The sequence below is a fragment of the Triturus cristatus genome, chromosome 1_2 (genome assembly GCF_964204655.1).
Source record: "Triturus cristatus chromosome 1_2, aTriCri1.1, whole genome shotgun sequence".
NCBI classification, from domain to species: Eukaryota; Metazoa; Chordata; class Amphibia; order Caudata; family Salamandridae; genus Triturus; species Triturus cristatus.
In genome coordinates, this window is record NC_140580.1 from 1,148,065,633 (window position 1) to 1,148,080,102 (window position 14,470).

General features: G+C 50.4%; 1 protein-coding gene across 2 annotated transcripts in view; it reads left to right on the forward strand.

Annotated features, from left to right (window-relative positions):
• SETX (senataxin) overlaps positions 1-14,470 on the forward strand; it is a 674,415-nt gene that overhangs the window by 642,778 nt on the left and 17,167 nt on the right. For both annotated transcript variants that reach the window (XM_085613922.1, XM_085613923.1), the window contains exon 23: positions 12,333-12,431. In XM_085613922.1, the coding sequence (XP_085470048.1) occupies positions 12,333-12,431 (99 nt within the window). The remainder of the gene's footprint in view (positions 1-12,332; positions 12,432-14,470) is intronic.

Consider the following 14,470-nt stretch of genomic DNA (forward strand, 5'->3'; position numbering starts at 1 on the left):
AATAAAGGTGATGCCACCCAGGTATGTTGCTTGGTAAATCAGTATGATTGTAGTACTAGCTGTTGATCAAGTCAGTGTCCTGGTCTCATTGGGTAAGTACTGGTTATAGTCATCACAAAAGTCATGTTGTCTTTGAACAGTCTCACCGTTGTATCCTGCCATGCTTGGGCTGCCGCTGGGTTTCTGTGTGCCACCTACCCCTCGTCTGCTGGTGGATTTTGAAGCCAAGATGTGTCCACAGGCATCAGTCTAATTACTAAACGCCATGAGTTTGCATAACTCCTGATCTGTTGGTCAACGGGGATGGGTCTAGTTGTGCCTGGGAAGTTTCGGGGCGATCTGTCAAGCGGCGGCCAAGAATAAGGGGGTGGGGTAAAAAAAAGTGTGTTTCACATGTTAAATCTGATTGGGATTTTATACACGACTACAGCCCAAACTGTAGACATAGACACCTCTGCGAGCGATGCCGGTAAGCAGGTACTGCGCTCCTCCAAGCATCGCAGTCGTCGATCAGGAGGCCACTGCTGCAAATCATGGTCCTCTACTTACCGCAGCTTCTTAGGGTGCAGGCAGGACAACCCTCCGCAGAGGTTAGTGCCCCGAGGGGTCTCAGTGCCACAGAGACACCCCTCGTATGGCCTGCTGTCTTCCATCGTGCTGTCCGGTTTGGCAACTCGGGTCAGATTAGGTGGCACCCTCCACAAGAAAACATTGCAAGGAGGGGGCACCACTCCGGGAGCAGTGCAGCCTTTGGGCGGGAGCCAGGTGCGGGCAAAGTGGCAGGAGTGGCATGGGACTCAAGGCCTGATGTTTGAGTATGCCAAATTAGTGCCTCCTGAGCATCACCGACACTGGTTCCAGGAACAGGGGAGCTGTGTAAGCACGGGGGGGGGGGGGGGGGGAGGAGGAGAGTTCCTTTTGTGCCACCGGAGCCATTGAGAGTTAGTATTTGCGAGATGTAAGGCAGGCCGTGCGCGGAGCTTTCTGTCGCGCGTCCGCCTTGATCTCCATCTTGCCTACGCCCCAACAAAACCACCTACTCGATGCCTCACAATCAGGATTCCGCGCCAACCACAGCACTGAGACTGCGCTGATTGCCGCAATGCACAACATCAGAACTCTCCTTGATCATAGTGACTTTGGCCCGACCCTCTTCGAACTTTCTGATGCCTCCCACCACACCCTCATTAACAGACTCCACAACATCAGCATAAAGCAAAACGCCCTCAAATGGACTGCTTATTTCCTTGCAGGATACACACAGAGCATCCGACTGCCTCCCTTCACATCCATTCTGAAGAACATTATACCCTACCCTACGGATCATTCCTCTCACCACCCTGTTCAACATCTACATGATCACCCTCGAGAAGTTGTCAGATCCCACGGACTCAACATAATCCCTTACATCAACAACACTCAACTAATTCTCTCCCTCACCGAGGACCCCTCTAACGCCAAAATCAACTTCTGCAACACCATGACCAACATAGCTAAATGGATAAGAGACAGGTGCCTCAAACTCCACTCTGACAAAACAGCAGAACTGATCTTTTGGAACAGCATCTCTGTATTCAACCACAGCTGGTGGCCAGAGTACTCGGACCTACACCCTCACTGACAGACCATGCACACAACCGTGGCATAATCCTTTCAGCCAACTGACCATGAAATAAGTCAATGCAGTCATGCTTCCACACTCTACACAGACTCTTCAGATGGATCCCTATCAATCCCTGAAAGAGCGCCACGCAGGCCCTCGTCCCAGCCACCTCGACTATGGCAACACTCTCTATAACGGAAACTCCACACAGCTCCTCAAAAAACTCCAGACCATACAGAACACCACAGCCAGACTCATCCTGGAACTCCCCTGATGGACCTGCATCATCCCATACCTCATACACCTCCACTGGCTCCCCATCCAGAAGAGATGCCAGTTCGAGATCCTCATGCACGCATACAAAGCTCTACATGATCAAGGACCATCCTACATCAACCACCCACGGAACTACCACCAGCCCGCAAGTCACCTGCGCTTCGACTCACTTGACTTCGCATACAGTTCCCGCATCCATCGCAGCTGCAGCAGAGGCCGCTCCTTCTCCTTCATCACTGCCAGGAGCTGGAACGAACTGACCCTCCGCCATCCGAACAGCACCCTCCCTGATGGACTTCAGGAAGAAACTCAAGACCTGACTCTTCGATGGGACACTGCACTCACAGCATCCAGATACCCTTAGGGGTAGCAGTGCTTTGGCATACAAATGCTGATTGATTACTCAGAAATTCAGACACCAGATGTCCAAGTCAGAACAGACTGGGCCCAAGTCATCTTTGTAGTCAACAACACGGCCATGAGAGCTTGGGCCCAGAGCTCTGAACTCGTGAGCATTTCTCCTCTGATCTGGATACTCGTTTCAGCAATATAGGAGGGCCCTACATCAGTTGTCCAGAACATGTTACACTTCAGTGTGTGCAGCTGGAGGAGTGACAGTTGAATTCTTTTGACCTCCTGAATGAGGTGGTAGATTTCTTTTTTTAATGTTTTTTTTGCAAATATTCAAATATACACGTTAAAGACCAATCCCTATTCACCCCCCCCCCCCCCCCCACCCCACACGTTGTGTGGACATATCACACAGAGAAAAAAAAAATATCCATCTTGTACCACCACCTATAGTCATTTGGATGCAATATATAAAACACCATTTCATTATAATAAATTACAGTTCAATTTAAACTCCTAGCCCTCCCTTACCATTTAAAGTGACAAGTGCAATAGCAGCCAAGTACCAAATCAAGAGACCCATAGGGCCCTCTAATTAGAGGATTAAACCACATATTCCGTTGATGGTGCCGAAATTCTCAGTCCCTTTTTCCGAGACTGACTAGCCTTTCTTGCTTTGACAGCTTTCTCTAAGTTATACACCACTAGTAGCTGAGCCAACCATTGCTGAAACTTTGGGAGAATAGGGTCCAACCAGGCTGAGGCGAAATATAATCTTGAGATGGCCGTAGAGAGACAAAGCAAAGCTCCACCAAGCTCTACCACCTCACTTTCCTTTACCCCCAATAAAATCTGTGTTGGAGTTATGGATACCTTCAACTTATGTTTGTCATTTTAAAATCTAGTCATTTCATTTTTCAAGGGTAAAAGAGCTCCACACGAAGCAAACATATGAAAACCAGGGGCAACATGTTCCTTTACCCCCCACCAGCCCCCAATTTAGCAATACTGTACAGTGTATAATATGGGGAAAAAACATGTATTATAAAACTGGCTTGTAAATTTGCCAACATTAAAACAGACTGTGCTAGTGAAAAAGATCTAAAAAAAAAATAGCATTTCCGATATCCCCAATTTATCTTGCCATTATAGGGAGTATTTTTCTAGGTCATCTTTCATTACTGTATTCAGGAGATGGTATATTGTCCCAATTCGGCATTTATTCCGATCTAACAACCTCTCAACTAACTTTAAAAAAAAAAATGTTTTAAACCTGCTGTTACTCTACCCTTGTGTTGCACAAAATCTTTTATTTGAAGGTATTTTTAAAAAAATTATTTGACTAATGTCAAACTCAGTTTTAAGTTAATCAAATAAAGCATTACTATTTGGGGAAAACAACTCCCCCACTCTATTTAGCCCAGCATTAAACCAGGTAAGCATGTATTGATCCCTGAGAATCTCTGGTAGGTTCTTATTATATAATCACAAGATAAAAAGTGGATCTCTGATCCTTTCATCCTGTAACATCCAATTCTCCATCTCACTAGCCCACCAGCGTGTGAAACCCCACCCTTTCCCCAAGACCCCACCACAACCCGCCCCCTCCCCATTCCCCCACCCCCAACTGAAAAATTATCAATCAGGCCTGGCCAGAATGATGTACATCTGAAATAACACACAAACCACCCGACCCCCGCCCAGAAAAAAACCTCCAACGTGAATATGCTTTATCCCACATTTTTTGCCCCGCCATTACTCAATTACCTTATCTTTTCTGGATATCTTTGTCGCAATCCAGCCCTCCCAGGGAGCTTTACAGCTATCTACCTAATGTGGCCAGTCCTCCTGCGAGCTCTTTGAGATATTCCTGTGCTTGAATTCAAAATATAAAACTTAAAGTTCGCCCATTGAAAATGATTTTCAGTATAGCAGGTTTTTTTTCCATAATTCTTTTTATTATTAAACAATATCGACATCTTACAGTCTAGCAGGGTTTTGAAGATAAACCTCAACACCCAATTTCTGAAAAGCAACAAACTACTGCTGCAAGCACGGCTTTCACTCAAAAGTAGCATGTGCAAAATCTGGCATAATAAAGAATGAAACCCCATGATGTTCTTTTTTTGGAATTTGGGCGAGCCTGATTATAAATAAATTGTCTTAGCCAAAAGTTCCCAAAATACACAAGCATTGTAGCTTGTCGTTTTTTCAGCATTACGGGAAAGCGATGCAAATGTTGATATTCTGCATCCCGGTCCCATTTTGTTATGTCAGGAAATGCGCCTCTAAAGGGTTACCGCAAAAGCTCTGCAATACCCCCCTCCACACCTTCAGGAATCTCCCAAAAATCTTAAGTTATTCCTTCATTATCTGTTCTCCAGATCTTCTAGCTTCCACATGACATCTGTCATAATAGATTCTTGGGATGCACTTTGGGTTTTCAGGATACTAACCTCGGTCTCATGGCACTCAGTCCGCCCTTCCACCATTTTTATCCTCTCTGCGATGTCTGAGCACTTCATTTTTCTCACCGCACCCTGCGTTTTTTAGACTAGCCTATACCAGTGACCGTCACTCCGTACTTCATCCTGCAGTTGTTTAATTGAGAAACTAATTGTAGCCAGGGTGGGTTCCGCAGTATCAGCCGTCCCTGCCCCAGCTGCCGCCAAGGATTTCCCTTCCACACTCAGCTGCTATTCGGATTTCTCTCCATTGAGGTAAACAAGCTGTGTGGCAGAGTAGTCCCATTTTGGTTTCTTCATCTCTCTTCCGCTTGATTCTCCTTGACGACTATTCTCCTTCCTTCTCTTTTTTTAATGAGGATTTTTTCTGTTGCGTCAAGATCACAGAGTCGGGAGGAGGAGCCTAGCGCGCAACCAAGATGGCCGCGTAGGTGCGAGGCTCCCGAGGACCTCCGCAACCTCCCACGACTATCCTGAATTTATCCTGTCTCGGATGAGGGGAATGTGTTGGTGAGCCCGAGCTGAGGTGGCACCCGTTTCCCGTTGTCAAATCGGACCTCGGACACCGGAGTGAGCACCGATTGAAGTCTGCGGCCTTCTCCTCGCCAGACCCCGGATTTGCTCTGCGGGGTGACCCAGTGACAAAGTGAACAACAGCGGCGGGCCGGGCCTGGCGAGTCGCGTACCCCGCGCTTTCGCTTTCGCACCCCCTTGCCGTCACTGCAGGGTTGGGTCGCGGGGCTCTTTGTGTTGGTGTGGTCTCGCTGGGAGACTCCGCCTGCCCGCCGGCTGTGACCCACCCCGCCGATCTGGGGTGGCCCCCCCCCGGAGCTTGTGGCCCTGATTGCCTGCCCTTCACGACGTGACTGGTGCGACCGGGAGACTAGTGGCCATGGCCACCAAACAAGATGGAGACCGGGCAAAGACCAAGCCGACCCGGCGTGGCACCACCCATCAGGCCAACAGTATGGACCGCTATACCCTCCAGAAGGGATCTCCCGGCGGACCGCACAAACCCCCTGAGGACCCTCCTGATGCCCCGGACCTGCCCACGGATCTGACTCTGCGGGATGTCATGGGCGCCATTGCCGAGATGAAGGCCTCGGTAGGCCAGCGGTTCGACACACTGGCACAGAAGATCGACTCGGTCCTCGTGGATGTTGGCCTTGTGAGGGCCGATCTTTCCAAGACTAACGACCGAGTTGATTCTTTGGCCCACACCGCATCGGGCCTTACTACTGATGTGGCGGCGCTACAAACAGAGGTGCGCCGGCTTAGTCAGGCGAGCGCGCTTATGGATCGGCGCCTGGAGGACTCCGAGAGTCGGGCCCGGAGAAACAACATCCGCATCATCGGAGTACCCGAGGGACGGGAGGAAGCGGCGGCGGACCTATTTGTGGAGGACCTGATCGCTACCCATCTCCAGCCACGGGGGTTGAGTAAATTCTTCGCGGTGGAGCGGGCCCACAGGGTTCCCGGGGGAAGGCCAAAGGTCGGAGCCCCTCCGCGGCCCCTCATTGCCCGGATTTTCAACTTTCGGGACAGAGACGCTATCCTGCAAGCCTCCAGACTGTTGGGGCCGGTGAAACTTGACAACGTGGAGGTGAACTTTTACCCGGATTTCACCCCAGCGGTCCAGAAGCAGAGACTGAGCTTCCAAGGCGTCAAGCGCCGTCTTCGGGACTTGAACCTTAAATACGCAATGCTCTTCCCAGCCAAGCTGCGAGTGGAGGTAGAGGGTCGCACGCACTTTTTTGATCGCCCCGAAGCGGCCGGAGACTGGCTGGACACTCTGTCTGGGGATCGTGATCTGGGGGCGGGGGGGGGGGGCGGCGGGGGGAGACGGCACACTGGATCGGAACTGAGGGGGTAATATTGGGCTTCACTCTGGACAAAAATGATGCCGCTCTCGATTAAGCGTCTGTCTGTATAATTTCCCCTCCTATGGAGGTTGTGTGGGGTCTATTGGGGGTTTTCCCTCCTCCTCTAGGGGGTTTAGCTAGTTTTTACTATATATATGGGGCGACAGGCACACTGCACGTTGGGGGGGCTGTTCGGGCTCATGCAGGGGTGCAGGGAGGGGGGAGTTTTGTTGGGGTGGGTGGGCAGGGATGGGGGGGTGTTGTTCGTTTTTACCACAAGGCAAAAGTATCATTGTGCTAGCTCTATAGTGCTCTCGGGGGGACGAATGGTGGCTTCTGTCTATGATGGGGGGTAGGGAACTAACTCTGTTGTCCTGGAACGTGAATGGACTGGGGGACAGGATTAAACGTGGAGTGGTCCTGCAGTTCTTGAAGCGAATCTCGCCCGATGTAGTTTTTCTGCAGGAGACACACCTCATTGGTAACTCCTTCTGCGCCATGAATCGGCGTGGCTATCGCCTAGTGGCCCATTCGGGCTTTACGTCCGGTTCAAGGGGTGTGGGCATCATGGTTAAGAACTCGCTTCCGCTGGAGATTGATGAGGTGCTCCATGACGACAGGGGAAGTTATGCGGTCTTGGTGGGAAGGATGGAGGGCAAAGTGGTTGTTTTTGTGTCAGTATACGTCCCACCGGGGCTGCAGTCGACTACCTTTGCGGACCTGGGGCGCCTCCTCCTTGGCCTTCCGGGGGGGGATTCTGGTGGTGGGGGGGGATTTCAATGCTGTGGTTTCCGGGACTGTGGATCGTCACCCCCCTAGGGACCTCCCCCGGGCCCAAGCGTGGCTATCTGGTCTATTGGACACTTTTGGATTGGTGGATTGCTGGCGTTTGAAACATCCCACGCAGTCACAGTATACCTTCCATTCGGGGGCCCATGGTAGTCTCTCACGACTAGATTATGTCCTGGTTCCGGCGGCCTATGTTGGGAGGGTGGGAGAGGTGCGCCATTTGGCACGGGGTATCTCGGACCATTCCCCGCTCCTGTTACACCTGGACCTTTTCCCGAGGGGTGAGGGTAGGGTGGTCCCGATCAATCCCTGGTACTTGCGCGACCCCACCATTCGTGCTGAATTGATTAAATCCCTCCAGCGCTACTTTGGCGAGAATGTGGGGTCCGTGCCTTCGGCTGTCTCACTGTGGGAGGCATTCAAGACAGTACTACGAGGAGAGGCCCTGTCCCTCATTTCCCACACCCGGAGGCGCGAGCGGGAGGAGGTGACCCGGGTGGAAGCTGAGATAGCCGAGTTGGAGGGTAATCTAGAAAGTGGGGTGACGGATGCCGTATTACATGTCCTCCAACTCAAGCAAGCGGCCTACAGGGCCCTTGTCACGGAGGCAGCCAGGGGCCTCAGTAGAGAGCAACAGGGGAGACTGTATGATGTGGGTGATAAGGCTGGTAAATTGATTGCGTGGCTGGACAAAAAGGAGAGAGCGAGTCGTGTAGTCCCGCTGATTGAGAAAACAGACGGTGTGTGTGTTACTGAGCCGGAAGAAATTGTCTCCTGCTTCGCGGACTATTTCCGCGGGGTGTATTCCCCGGTGTCTTCCTGCTCTGAAGAGGATTCCCGTACCCTGCTCAGGGATATCGCGCTGCCTTCCCTTTCGGAGGAGGACAGAGTGTCGTTGGACGCCGCTCCAACCTCCGACGAAATCGCCCTCGCCATACGTTCGGTCGCTTCCGGCAAGGCCATGGGTCCTAATGGTCTCCCCATCGAGTTGTACAAATTGAGACCGGATACGCTGGCGCCGCATCTCCGATCGATGTTCCTGGAGGCTCATTCGGTGGGCTCCCTCCCGCTGGACCAGCGTCTGGCTACAATCGTGGTTATCCACAAGGAGGGGAGACCTCGGGACCGGGTTACATCCTATCGGCCCATTTCGCTACTGAACGCGGAGCCTAAAATTCTTGCCAAGGTCCTGGCCAATCGGCTGGTCGGCGTGGTGGGCGAACTGGTTCACCAGGATCAGTCCGGCTTTATTCCCCATCGTAACACGGCTCTTAACTTGCGGCGTTTGCATGGGGTGCTCGCACGTGTTCAGTACATACGGGAGCCGGCCATTTTGGCGTCCCTGGACGCCACCATGGCGTTTGATACGCTTGAATGGCCATACATCTGGGCGATGCTTGCGAAGTTTGGCTTTGGCGCAGGGTTCTTCAGCTGGGTCAAATTGCTGTATTCGGGCCCATTGGCGCAGGTGGTGGTGAACGGTAGAGTGTCGGCTCCGTTCGAGCTGGGCCGGGGCACGCGGCAGGGCTGCCCCTTATCGCCGCTCCTTTTTGCGCTTGCCTTGGAGCCCCTGGCGGAGTGGCTGCGGTGGGAGCCTTCCATCCGTGGTCTCCGTTGGACCCCCGAGTATGAGGACCGCGTATCCCTATACGCTGATGACATCCTCTTGTACCTAGCTTCCCCACGTAAATCACTTATAGTACTGGTTGATGTTTTGCATTCATTTGGTCGTAACTCCGGCCTTGTCATCAACTGGGCTAAATCGTGCGTGTATGTTCTCTCTGGGGAGGCGCCTTTTCTCCCGCGGGGCTGTCCGATCCAGATCGCCCCGCAGGGATTTCGGTACCTGGGTGTCTTCATTACTCTGGACCCGGATGCCCGGTATGATCGGAACTTGCTTCCCCCCCTCCAGCGCCTGAAGGAGGATGTCACGCGCTGGCGGCGCTTGCCGCTCTCGCCGCTCGGCCGGGCGGCATTGTTTAAGATGATGTCTCTGCCGCGCTTCCTCTACGCTTTGCAGAATACTATGGACCTCGTCCCAGCGCGCTACTTCCGTGAGGTGGAGAGTTTGCAGCGCCGCCTGTTTTGGGACGGGAGGCCGCGTATCGCCCTGGCAAAGCTGACGCTCCCATGGTATGACGGAGGGATTGCCCTCCCGGATATCAAACGATACTATTGGGCCTCCCAGCTGGCTGCGATTAATCATGGCCTGTACGGGCCCGCTTTAAACCCGGCATTCGAAATGGATAAGATGCTACTCCCGGGTGGGGACTATAATCGAGCGCTCTACTCCGGCGCGCCCGACGCTCGGCTGACCGGCCCCACGCGCGTCATGGTGCGTGTGTGGCACGCGGCCAATGTGGCGATGGGGTGGAAGGATCGTCTGACCCGGGCAACACCACTATACGCGTCCGAGCGGTTGGGCTCCCTGTGGACCTCGAAGGGCTTTGAGAAGTGGGACATGATAGGCATCAGTAAAGTGGGGGATCTCTGGACGAGGGGAGGATTTAAAACGTTCGAGATGCTGCAGACGGAATTCCAGTTGCATGACAGGGAGTACTTTCGGTATTTGCAGATCCGTCATGCACTGGGCTCCGTCTTCCCTGACGTTGCCTCCATCCCGGAGTATTCCCCCCTGGAGCATAGAGTGCTGGATGGACACGTTCCTGACAGCACGATCTCACTGATCTACAAAAAACTGATCAATGACCGCTCGGGATTGCTGACTGCCCTTCGTGAGGCTTGGGTGGCCGATGGACTGGAGCTGGACGACGAGGACTGGACCTCTGCGGTGGCCTCCCCGAAAGAGGTGGCCATACCGGCCCGCCTTCGCTTCGTCCAGCTCAAGATACTCCATAGAGTCTACATGACGGGGCCAAGGCTCCTGCGTATGGGCTATGCTGTGGACGGGTTGTGTAGGCGTGGGTGTGGTGCTTTGGGGACCTTTCTGCATATACTGTGGGAATGCCCGGAGATGGAGCGATTCTGGCGTGGTGTGCATGAGGTCCTGCGTGAGGTTACACATGTGGTGCTGCTACCCGAAGCGAGGAGATGCCTGTTGAATGTGTGGGAACCTACCGACTATTCGGCGCCACAGACGTGGTGGGTGACTCTGGGATATATGGTGGCCAAGCGTGATATTGCTCAACTGTGGGGATCCCAGAGGTCCCCGACTGTCTCGGCTTGGAAGGAACATATGGACTGGTGCATGTTTCGGGAAAAGGTGGTGTATGTGGCGAGAGGTAAGCCTGGGACATGGGTGAAAGTCTGGGGCCCCTGGAATGCCTACCGCGGGGGAGTCTGTACTCCGCCGTTATTGCCCGATCCGTCACCTGCCCCATCCCCCTAGCTGATCCATCTTCCCTGTTCCAGGCACTGAGTTTACCCAGCCCTAATCCTGATCTCTTCCCCTTCTTGATATTCCTATGGATTGGTAGGGTCCCCCTCTCAGGGGAGCACATGCTGCTATTTCTGATTGTAGATTGCCTTGTGGTTTTTTTTTTTTTTGGTTGTTATTTCAGTTTAAAATGAAACCGTACAGTGGGGTCCGGATGGTGTGGCTATCAACGCTGCTAACTCCTGTGCATCTTCCTCAGCCGCAACACGCGCTCTACAATGTGTGTCATATGCTCCTTTTGTTTGCTAGCGGCCGGCCGGACGGTTGTAGGCCCATCTTTGTATATTTTTTGAGTTTTGTAATAAACGGTTTTAAAAAAAAAAAAGATCACAGAGTCTTCCAACCAACTACTACTGCTTAAATCCAAGGCCGCACCATCACTTGAGGATGAATTGCCAAAATAGGAATTTTCCGATTCATTGGTTAAAGAGAAGAATTTCTTACCCACTGTGTCAGGGGAAATAACTGTTTTGTGCTTCCTGTCCACAAAATTACTCCAGGCAATAGCCGAGGGGCAGGCAATATTTCTAAGAGGTATATTTGTATCGCTACAATGTGCCCCTGTAGCGTGGTCTTTGTGGCATCCATAATGGATTCTGTTGCCTACAACTCCCTCGTAACCCCTGATAGCATTGACTCAGCCTGCATTTGGAGAATTAAAGGCTCTTTTTGCTCAACGTGTGTGTTGCTCCTGTGGTCTCTGATCACTCTGCCAGGGTTTCCATTGAAGGAGCCACCGTGGTGTTCAGGGGAGGGGGTTCTCCTGGGCTTTTCCCTTTAATCCTCTGATGTTGGGAGCCGCAAACAGGTTAGTGATTAAAGGTTGGGATCCTCCAGACTCCGCCTGCAATGCTCCATGGGCTAGCTGCAGTGTTGGTTTTTTAACAGCCTCATCCTTTCCCTTAATGACTGTCATTCTCCTTCCTACCGCCTTTAATTTCAGCGCTGGATTCACGGCGGGTCAGTGCTTGCATGTACGCCATGGAAGCCGCCCCATTTGCTACGGCACCAGAGACTGCAGACACGGCAAGTCGTGTCTTAAAATGTTTACTTCCTGGCCTGTCATGACTTCGGCCAAGAGCACTCTGTGTCCAGAGTAGTTCGACTCTGAGTCCTTTGTCCACACTTTAAAAGCGTACGTCCATGCAAACTGCACCCAGACCCCCACAAGTTTAGTCATATTGTTCTAAAGTCAGACAGAGAAAAACACCCCAGTTAGAGGAAACCTTATTCTAGAGTTGGAGTGGGGAGGGGGACGTGTTTTGTGATGGTGAAGTGCAATTTACTTACCTGTAGCATTAGTTTTGAGGTCTAGAATGCATCCATGATGGACAATGTTGCGCTTTGGTAAAGTGAGGAATTTGGGCGCTTTGGTAAAGTGAGGAATTTGGGCGCTTTGGTAAAGTGAGGCATTTGGGCGCTTTGGTAAAGTGAGGCATTTGGGCGCTTTGGTAAAGTGAGGCATTTGGGCGCTTTGGTAAAGTGAGGCATTTGGGCGCTTTGGTAAAGTGAGGAATTTGGGCGCTTTGGTAAAGTGAGGAATTGAGTTTTATTACTAAGTCATTTTGTGCTCTCTTTGTTCCTTTCAGACATGGAGAAGTTGACACAGTGGATGGTTTCCAGGGACGCCAAAAAGACTGCATCATTGTGACCTGTGTCCGGGCAAACAGCTGTCAGGGTTCTATTGGGTAGGTCTTCTAGCGTTTTGCACGTTTTTCCTCAAATACCCTTTTGGTGATATTTTTCCCAGTGTTGTTTCGGGTGTCGTTTTTAGAGATGATATCTAGTAGACAAAAAGAACTGGAAGTACAGTACTTGTATTTACTCTACATAAAATAACACTCCAGCTCGCAGTGCTGCACAGAAACTTCGATCTGATCGGCCACCAACATAGAATGGCCTTCTGTCATTTAATTCCAATCAGTCATCCTGGAATGCAGTGACGCAAGCAGTCACACTACGTCTCCACCCCCTTAACAAAAGGAAAAAGAAAAACTAAATAACAATGTAACCCTTAAACTGTTCAGGTACACCCACATTCTTACTCTTGTGAGTAGACTTTCCTCTATTAACAATTTCTAGTGCAGCCGTTGGTGCACATAAAAACTGGCACTCCTCAACCTCGGTGGGAGAATTCATACCTGGCATAGGAGCTAGCACAGAAGACTGACTCACTATTGTCAGAGCTAAGGTCCATCACACTATTTTCTAATTTTACTATTCCCAATTTTGACTTTTTCTGCATCTTTTCTATTCTATTTAGCCAATTTACTAAAATCACATGTTTTTCCATCACTCAATTTAGCTGTGTTTCAGTACAATCAACTGTTCTGAACCTCTTCCAGTTGTCTGAACAAATTTACCCCTCGTAACTCCCCTCACCCATCCATTTCCTATGCTTCACATTTGTTTTTTTACTGTCCCATCTTACGCTCTCTCCACCCCTTATCAGATACACCATACCACCACTCACTTCTCTGTTCCACTTCTCCTGTTACAGTTGATTTCTTTTGTCCACTAATATTCTACTCTTAAACTACCTTCTCTGTGCCCGTAGTCGTATCTTACCTGCTAGACTCTTGACCAATAGAGCATTCCTTCCCTCCTGCTTTTCCAGTTAATCTTCTCTTGCCTTCCTTTTTTATCCACTCATACATATTTTTTGATTACTATGTTTGATGTGTCTGCAGTTAGCTTGAACTTTTTACTTCACTGTGTTATGTTAATAAATGCAATTTAACAACCTATAGCATGCTGATAAACTCTGCTTGAGCATCCTTTATAAGAGTACTCAAATAATTGAAGAATCCTCTCGACCCATTGTTCTGGGTTGGGGTGAATGAGGCTGCCGAGAGGGCCCAAACATTTTGGCGGCATGGGTCGATTGTTAAAAGCTTTTCCCCACTAGAGTGGAGTGAGCTTACTGAGATGTAGCGGAGGAGGACCCTGAATCCCCTTGAAAATCATTACTGACATCAGGTTTGTATTAAGGGACAAGCTTTTTTTCTTCAGCATTGGATATTTCATAGATTCACAAAGTTGAATATTTCCCCCGTTGTCCGACTGGGAGACGCTGGTTATTTTCCAACAGCAGTACATACTCTATCTATAGCATACCACCATAGACCAACAGGCATCTTTTGCAACTGATCCTCATCTATTTATGATCCAAATACCAGCCAATAAAAATGCTCTATGTCCAGGTGATCTCCCACTGAACCTTCCAGCTGTCAGATTTTCTACTGCACGCACCCTATCTGACAGCTCATCAAAAAAAGGATTATTTTTAATTTGGCTGAAGCAATATTGATGGAATATTTGTTTAAGATATACTTGTCATGTGGTAAAATGACGATTTCCGTGGAGGATCCTCATGTAAAGTGTCTTTACTGTTCACAGTCAGCTGGCTTATGCTTCAGATGTAAATATGTCAGATTTTCGCAGTTGAAACCTGGAAGGACAGATGGGGGTGGCTGGCTGTGGCACTTGTGGGTAAGGAGATGAACAAAGAGAAGGCAGCAGAGAAAAGCGGTAAAGGACCCTTTGACTCTGCTGTTAAGAGTCAGACATTAGGTCCAAAGCACTTGCGTCGTAATGATGAGCATCGCCATGAGGAGGACATTGCTGAAATGCCTAAAAAGAAACCAAAATGTGTCCCCAAGGTAACCGTAAAGAGAGGTGAGGCTGATAAATATAGCACTTCTAAACCGGCAAAAAATATAAGGAA